The sequence below is a fragment of the Amblyomma mixtum genome, chromosome 2 (genome assembly GCF_055824585.1).
Source record: "Amblyomma mixtum isolate Tamu chromosome 2, ASM5582458v1, whole genome shotgun sequence".
Lineage (NCBI taxonomy): Eukaryota > Metazoa > Arthropoda > Arachnida > Ixodida > Ixodidae > Amblyomma > Amblyomma mixtum.
Window position 1 is genome coordinate 320,334,439 of NC_143013.1, and position 9,199 is coordinate 320,343,637.

Here is a 9,199-nt window from a genome sequence, read left to right on the forward strand (position 1 = left end):
TAAAAAAGTTGGTGCCCTTGCTCCTCTCACCCCTTTTGCAAAGTTTGAGAATTTTTTCGTCGATAATTGCTTTTCTTAGCGTTTGGGTCGCGTAACTTGCCGAAAAACATCGATTTCCCAAAACGAATGAAGAGCCAAAAAACATCCGCCGATTTTTCTCAGAAATAAACATTGGAAAGTGGCTTACGGCTGGCTGTGCTTTGGGTCGGCAAACATCGAGAAAACCAGCAGCAAATGCCACGCAGGAAACGCGTGCGTCGCGCGCCATCGCCGCGAAAGTTTTTTTTTTTTTAAGCATGAACAGCTCCGCATTGACGGTACAGGTGTCGCCTCATAAACTCGCCGGCATAACGATTGAGCTCTATTTAGGTGGCCCAGGTCATTACTCGTGTGAGCGAGGTCGTCATTACTTCTTGCGAAAGAAGAACGTACAGACGACAGTTGGAAGCGTCCTTCAAATTTTTTTTTTTCCTCATAGAATGCGATATTTAAAGACGCTAGCAATGCGCCAGACCGTGTCACGCCAGGCTGGATGTGTCGACGCGGTCGGCAGAGGCCTATTCACGATGCGTTCTGTTAAAAGGAGGGAGAACTGTTCTCATTCAGTGAGTGTCGGTGTAGAACGCGCTATCGACACACCGGTAGGGAATTACTCGGAGCTGGTGAGCTGAGTGACAACGGGAACATTTATGTACAACCATGACGTCATTCCCAATTGATGAACTGCAGCAGCTGAGGACCAGCAACGTGTGCAGCAGTCGGCAGCGACATATTCTGGACGGGGGATTTCGCGCAAGAGACGTCATTCGATTTTTGCATACCTCGAGTTCCGCACGTGTCGCAAGGAGAAGTGTAAGTGAGTGGTTCAGTGGTCATAGACGTTTTTAGCAAGCCGGAGACGTACTAGCGGAGCCCCTACAAAAATGACTTTTGAGCTTCAGTTGACGTCTTGTTGAGCTCTTGTTGAATCAACTGGAAGCCAACATGAACCCAATGTATGTCGAGCCTACTCAACATCTGCTAAACGAAATTTTTGTGGAACGTAGTCAACACATTATTTGTTGAGTAATTTCTGTTGAATTTACGTTGAATCGAGTCTCATGGCAGCCGTTTCTAAGCCTAACCAAATGATATCAGTTCGACACGCGTTATGTAAACAGTACCGTATCACATTATACATATTAAGAACGCATGCAACACCTGTTAAGACTCTCGTAAACCGCTCAAAGTCATTTTCTTGCATAGAAATATAAGTGCTAGTGGAGCAATATGCTCCTTTAGGCATACCTACTTCGGAGGATTCGTATGTGCGCTCTTAAAAAAGGGCGCTTAATTAGTGGTTTATTTCTGTTGTTTATGAAGGAATCAAGGTCTTCAACTAACAGAACGTTGCACGTGAACTTTATCGCTTTTACTTCACATAAAATAAATAAATAGTAGTAGCTAAAATTGACATAACTTTACTCATCGGGAGACCACTACGTGCGCAGATCCGGACACCCGTGTGTAGAAGTATATAAGGGTGAAGCTGAGATTGCGCTTAAAATGGAAAAGTGATGAACTCTTAGTGAGATGATGTTGTAGCCTCATGCGCAATACTGTTGCATGTTCTTTACTTGATGGTTGTATAGGAGAGAGTGTATGTATGTATTGATGATAACACTTGCGTGTTTGTGCGTATGTGTGCAGCATACACGGATGGGATGTCAGCGTCAAGTTATCGAGAAATGGTAGCAATAAATGTGAATATACTGCCGAAAATTGCATCGGTAGGCTATCTGACGCAATACTAATGTATTCCTGGGAATTTTTTTTGTACCACAACCGAGATTCAGAATGATGTGTGAATCACCCCAGTAATTTGAACATGAACTCAACTAGAAAGCAATGAAAGCAAGAAAGCAAATTCTGTTGAGGATGCTCAACTCTAGCACAGTGGCCACTTTTCCGTAGACTTTCAACTCGGCCTCAATAATTAACCAACAAGAGGCCATCCTAGTCCTGACACAAACTCAACATGGCATGTTGAGTCTGCTCATGAGAAGTCCAACACTGTCTTAAGAAGCATTTTTGTAAGAGTACACCGGTTTGCCGGCCGCCGGCTTACCCCACCCATGTCACTGCGCGTGCGCAGGACTCGTCTCCGGTGTGCTGAAAGCATCTAATATGGCTTGTCAGTGAAGCACATTTCACCCCAAATAGATAAACTTAACAGGCAAGACGGGCATTTGGCGGTCGTACACAATAACTACACTGGTAGACGTAGACGTAGTGAGATAACTGTCAATAGGGCTTGGCTCTGGCAGCGAGAAAACTACCAACACCTGGGAAAGGGGGTAAAAGAAGACGTTCTGAGGTGGTATTGCTGTGAGGAAGGTGGGTAACTTTCTGTCGCGACAAACTCCAGCACTGAAAGAAGAAAAGCAGACAATTGGCTTAACGTTTAGCGCCTTCGGTGGTTTATGGAATTGCACGTGCCATGAATTCTCTGGGTCATTCGCAGCTTGAGAACTTGTCCTAAAGTAGCGCACAATATTTGCAATTTTATCTTAATATATCTAACACGACACGCTTTATTTTTTCATTTCAGAGCTTGAAAACTGAAGAAAATGTGGATCGGCGCACGTTGGGCCCTCGTGGTGATAGCGCTGTTTTCGAGCTCAATTTCCGGTGTGTTTTTTGAGCATTTGCCCGTTGTCACGTACAAGGTACTCACGCGCAAAAACGTTACGCATAAGTAAGGAAATACGTCGCTTCATTGACAAATGTCATGCGAAAAGATTCAATCATAAACGGAAATCGGACATTTGACTTATTGCTTCGTGCTTCGTGCTTTTATCTGTAATTACATTTAACAGCGTCACGATTGCATTAGACGGGTGGGAGTTCTTAAAAGTGGTTCAATGCGCACGGCTTTCCAACGTTTTGCCGCCTGAACAAAGAAGCATTTTTTGGGTGTTCAGAAAGTGACCAGTTTGATTCAAACTTCATTTTGGACATCCGAACAAGAATTATCAAGTAAAAGTATCTGAATAATGATAGACATGCAATGGTCTTTGTGCGGATGTCCTGAACTAAGGCTGTCTAACCCAGACGCTTTTCTCGATTGGTAGTAATAGGCAGTACAGAAGTCTCACTTGCAATCAGAGCTGGCAAAGTCAATTACAGTGAGTATATTCCTGCAATGCTTTTATTTAACGGTACAAGAAAGGGTTTTATTTACCATTGTACACAGTACAGCGCACTCTCTGGATCGCCATTTGACTTTTAATGCTTGCTCCGGAAAGGGATGCATACTTCTTCCAAAACGCAGAAATAGAGTACACGACTGACGACTTTAGCGTCCCAAGGCGGGAATTACATGAAACAGTGCGACCTCTAACAGGATAGTGGACTACCGTTAGGTTTTCTACTCACGCCACTTGGCGTCACTGTATACTCTTTTCACAACATTTCTACGAATAATTTCATCCTATTGGCACACATCTCCCGCTTCAAGAAGCAGTGAACAGTGGCAGCGGCACTTTTCTTTAGCAGTTCGTTTTTTGCTCCTCGGATCCCACTGTGGATGCCAGGAAATTGGGAGATGCGATATCCTGGAAGTCAAATATCTCCCACACAGGCGTTATAAGACGCCTTTCTGGCTGGTGTACGCACTCAGTGACAACGGCGTATCGCAGTACTAAAGCGACTATAACACCGTACCGTTGGAATGTGATGATGCCAGCAGAGCAGTTCTCAGTTTGACACTTTCCTACGTTCTTTACGTGATGTGCGCCGTTCGTCTCGAACCACATACTGTCTTTCCGAAGGCAGCAGCTACAAAACCGTACGACTGGAACTGTTAAAAGGCGAGCAACCGCAGGCAACGAAGTCACGAAATGACGAGATACGCCGGCAGCTAGTGGGATGCAAAGGCGCCGAATAGACAGGGTGTATGGCAGAAGAGCCGCTGCTGTGAGGGAATGCGAACGTAAATATTTTACGCGAAATCGTAAAGGCCCCTTGTCGCAGAAAAGCCTCTGTCGTCGTTGCCGTCGGCGTAACAGAAAAATCTCCTTGACGAAAAGGTGGCTGTTACAAGAGGCTCCCATAGATGGCGTCGGAAACCCTCGGGTTACGAGTCAGACATGCTACCGCTACGCCACGTTCATATGGCTTGGTTAAGGAGGGACTTTGTATATACGTCTCATGGTCTTTCGCATAATGAAAGAGGAAGTACCCGTGTGGGAAATTGAAATCACTGCAGCGTCATACCCCTAAAGGCGAAGCCTATGTGCCCCCCATTTTTTTTATTTTTACAAAAAGGCGACGTACTTTCAAACCACATGTACACAACTAAAACACTTTTAAAAGCGGTAATTACAATCGTGTGTTCAATGGCTATAAATCAAAAGCATGCAACCAATTATTTGTCTCTTATTAGTGTTTGTCCCCACTTAGCGATTCAGTTCCGCAGCCTTACTGATGTCGCTGGCGCTTGGCTGCAAACCGTATATTCTTGCTCCTCCTTCACGACCTATGTAAATTGACCTCGGTTATGACGTCACCGGCTGCTTCGAGAGGGTGGGAAATACAAATATCATTCTTGAAAACGCTTTTTTAATTAAAATACGTCGGAACACGCGCTGAAAGTGGCTTAGCCATGTTGAACTATATATTTAAAAAATTTACGATGCAGGAAACTGTGTTCAGTGTCCCTTTTAAGACCGGACAAATACATGTCACCTGGCAAAGCGTATACGGACGAGAAAATACATTTGTGTTCTTCCTATACGCAGAAGCGGCGGTTTCTTTCCCTGTCGCTGTTGTCTTTCTTTTCGCGAACATGTGGGTATGCACTATAAGCGCGGAATCATTTGCGCTAATTTTCACGTCTTGCCCTCATGCATTCCCGGCGAGCAGCACGTGTTCCTACGCACAAAGTCAAAGCCAAGTTCAGCCTGGAGGAAGTGTCAGTTTGCCTGCCTTCCCTGCCCTGCCGGAGTCCATGCGAGATGGGCCTGGAGTACCCTAGCGGATGCGGCATTTGCGTTTGCCGTGAGTACTCCGCGTTCACATCGTGTGATGCGCGCAGAGCCATCATTTCTAATGCGCTGATTTCTGGGTGAGCAAAAATAAACATCGTGCAATGTCAGCATCGCTCAACAGTTTTCAGGACGTCAGAGGGCACATCCCCGAAATGTTTTGCTGACATTCAGTGATGGTAGGTAAGCACTGTTATTTGCGAACGTGTTATTGCTGCAGCGTCTCTTTTACTTTTCGCGGTACTCAACCCAAGTAATATCACAGCATCAGCGGAACTTGGAAATTTTCTGTCATCCGATATATTCATCGACAGTTGTACTACCCATTGTTGGCCCTTTTTATTGACCCGTTTTATAATACGTTTGCAGTTGCTGAATCATGAACTATTGAAAACTTACAACCAGAGCGACACCGAAGCATTTCTTGCCTCCCCAAAGTGTCCCAAAAAACGACGTCAGGTTTCTCAAAGCTCGCTTATGTGCTCTCACCTGCAGCACCCGGCGTCTTCGGCGGAAGTTGCCACGAATTTCGGTCGAGGCAGTCGCATTCGGTTGGAGGCTAAATGTAAAAACGCCCGTGCTCTGTGCGATGTCAGAGCACCTTAAAGTAGGTTGTCGAAATTAACTGAGAATCCTCCAATAGGCGACATCCCGGATGCGGGAGCCGAATTTAGATGGAGGCCAATTTCGGGATGTAATAAGCCTCAATCACTCCCTTTTCAATTTTGTTCTCTGCCGTCGCCAGGAACCTCGTACTTTCTACAGACTTACAGGTTTGGCGAGGCTGACTGGAGTGGTCATGCGTTACCTCGGATATAACGAACCTAACTATGCCACCTCGGATATAGCGGACTTTCATGTCTGCACCTCGGATGTAAGGAACTTAGTATGTTGAACTCGGATACAACGAACCTAAGTGTACCACCTTGTATATAAGGAGCTTAAGTGACATGTCAACCTCGGATTTAACACACTTTAGTTGATAACGCATTCCAACGATCCACCGAGGATCCCTTGAGAGTTTAGGTTTCTCCGAGTTTCGCCTGGGTACGCACGGTCTGAACTTGAACAGCCAGGGACGGCCAAGCATAGCTAAGTTTAGCAATGTATGACTATGTATCGCCATGCATGACCATGGTATGCCTAGGCAAGTATATGACTAGTTATAACAAGACCAGTGGTCACAAGGCCTTTGACCTTTGTATCTGACCTTAAAATTTGGAATGCGCATATCTCGCAGTGACGTCACATAATGCCGTATCGCCTGATGTCACAGATGGATTGGCATAACCATGCTTAGCTATGTTCCGCTCTTCCGCTCGTTTTACATGATCAACCATGTTGAACCAAGCTTAGGGTTTTTTCCCCCTCTTTTAAAGGAAAGAAGCAAATATAGGATAACAAGAAAAATAACTGAATTTGAAACGATACACAGATCAGGACACACTCATGCTTGCACTACATCCATATTACTGCTTGACAAAGAGCTCGTGTTTCTGAGACGTTGATTGTGTTCGCAGATGTGATAGCATGTAGTCATATTCCTTCATATAAATATTCCACCCAAGAAACATATAACCTTTCGGAAGTTGGCAGTCGTGCTGTTCGTCTCTGTTAATGCGTTTTTCATCTTCTACAGCGCTACAGTTTCTTATTCACCTGTGCTCCAGCAAGCCCAGCAAGGCGCGCTGCTAACAAGGCGCGACCACAGAATCGCTACTCAAGAAGGCGCTCGCGTGGTATAGCCGCGGAGGCTGCTACGGGCCCACAAGGCTCTTGGTATACGGAAGAATTGTCCAGAGATTTTTCAGCCACCCTTAAGGGGCGGCAGCCATTACTTTCCAGTCCGGTTGCGGCTGCACATCACGAGCTGATGTTAGGCGTAAAGTGGTTTCTGGAAACGCCCCCAGTTCAGGCTCTCGTCCAAGCAGGCATTGTTGGTGAAATTGATGCTTAAATTGAAGTTAGAAAGGTGGTGCAAATTCAATTCTACCGCAAATTTAATTTCTGACTTGGCGAGTTTTCCCGCCCTCGTGCTGTGACCAGCTCGCAGAACGAACCCTCCAAACGTTCGCCTGACGTCTTCAGGGAGCAGCTTGTTGCGAACGCAGAACGAGATTACGCGTGCGCGACATGCGCATGCCAGACAACTGCCTAGGAGTCGTGCAGACAAGCTCGACTATACTGACAGTACCTCGAGGCCGAACTTCTCTCGAACGGTGAAAACCAGGCCGCCTCGCGAACACTTCGTGGATACCAGCTGATCACGGCTCAAAGCACCGAATCCATCTGGGCTCAGCATCTCACACAACTATGGGCTGACCTTGCAAAGCAGCCGAAGACAGCCGGGAACCCTGTGCACACGCTGGAACCTGGATCTACCAAAAGACGTGGCACCGGTTCTCTCTTTGGGGCCCAAGCCGAATCCGAGAGCGCCACAACTACTTTCAATGGTACGCCAGGTATCACAGCGTACAACGCAATTGGAATACGACCGCCGCATTTGAGAAGTCCATGTACTGTGCTGCTCAAATCCAGGCTGTTCAAAGTTACCACTAAAGCTTGTCGAGACCTTCAGGAAGGAACAGGGCTTGTTTGCGCTTTCTGGGAAAAAAAGAAGGTGGATTTATTGTTTTCGTTCTTGACCTAGGCATTTCCAAAGCTGACGAAGCCGTGTATCCATATCCAACACTCTTGGACCAAAATTTCGAATATTGGAAAACTGTAAAGTACTGGTGCAGAAATATTGAAGGTAATGGTCCATTCCTCCGATAGGTAGAAAAAAAATCTTTCCTTTCTAACGTTTCCGTCTCTCGCAACAAGCAGGGAAGTCTGCCATGGGAAACCAATGGGGAACGCTTTTGACGATAGCAAGAACGTTAATAGCAAATAAAATGCAAGCCTGTCGACGGGAGATCTGCGGATATATTGAGTGTTATAGTGAAATCTTGCGCTCATAAAACTGCGCTCATAAAATTTTTCTCGCTCAAAGCTGCTTTTGTCCAGAATTGTTGGGAATGTCCGACTGTCATAAAGAAAGAGCTATTTCGAAAGTAAAAGCTGAAGCAAAGAAGATATGCAGCAAGTTAAATCTTAGCAGGCAGGACAAAAAATTGCCAACTTAAAAAAAAAAAAAACGACTTGTTTTTCAGCGCTGAAACGCACAAACCTGAACAAACGTTCTGGGTAGTCATATCTGAGACTGGCAAATAGAAAAAAGCTAATACTATGTACTTACAACAGAAGCAGAACCTTTTGCGGATTGACGACCCATTTATTGTAAAGAATTCTGAAGGAACCCGACATTGTCCGAACCCGGTCTTGCGACAACACTTGTGCTAGTCCAGTAGATACCAAAGGTCTCTATTATTCATTGCCGAAATACAAGCTAAAGTGCTGTGTGTGGGTTGTGTTGCGAATCAGGTAGCATGGTCGGGCCGGAGAGGGAATGAGAAAGGTCGGAGACGAGGATGCGGGAAAGACAAAGAGAAAAACTTTATACAATTAAATTACATTATGTACAAACAAAGCGTCTCACCATGCGTCTCACCCCTCTCGAGCGTCTCACCATCGAGCCTCTCGTCATCAAGCTCCTTGTCGAGACTCATTCCTTTTCTCTCGATGATGAGACATCCGATGGTGAGACTGTTTGTATATAATGTAATTTAATTGTATAAAGTTTTTCTCCTTGTCTTTCCCGCATCCTCGTCTCCGACCTCCCTCATTCCCTCTCCGGCCCGACCATGCTACCTGATCCGCAACAGCTGTTATGAATCGCCTGTCTTCTGCATGTCTTGAAGGTGGCAAACTGCCTCTCCGAAAGTTGGGATTTCCACGGATGCTGCAATCAAGAGCCCCGCTACGTGGTTTAGAAGCAAACGTCTTCTTGGGCTTTGTACTTTTGAGAAAGGCTACCCAACTTTGTGTAAAAGTTGTTCCCGTTTAGAGGAAACCTCTGTATGCCATAGTTGCTCCCTGCACGCATGACCCTATTTCCATTGCCGCAGGGCCCACCTGCCGCAGATGTCGATCGGCCTGCTACTACAAGACGCGCCCGTACGACCGCTGCCCGCGATGCGCTCCCGGCAGGTACTGCTACAGCAAGCGCCTGGGTTGACATTCTTCGCAGAGGCTCGTGGATCTAATAAACGAAAACCAGCTTCTGCAAAGAA

General features: G+C 46.0%; 1 protein-coding gene across 1 annotated transcript; it reads left to right on the top strand.

The window, feature by feature from the left end:
- The first annotated feature begins 289 nt into the window (after window positions 1-289).
- LOC149365147 (uncharacterized) lies at window positions 290-9,199 on the top strand. Its single transcript, XM_089570246.1, has 4 exons — window positions 290-995; window positions 2,591-2,670; window positions 4,906-5,040; window positions 9,035-9,199. Exons 2-4 carry the CDS (start codon window positions 2,610-2,612, stop codon window positions 9,142-9,144), a joined length of 306 nt encoding a protein of 101 aa, XP_089426372.1. The 5' UTR covers window positions 290-995; window positions 2,591-2,609; the 3' UTR covers window positions 9,145-9,199.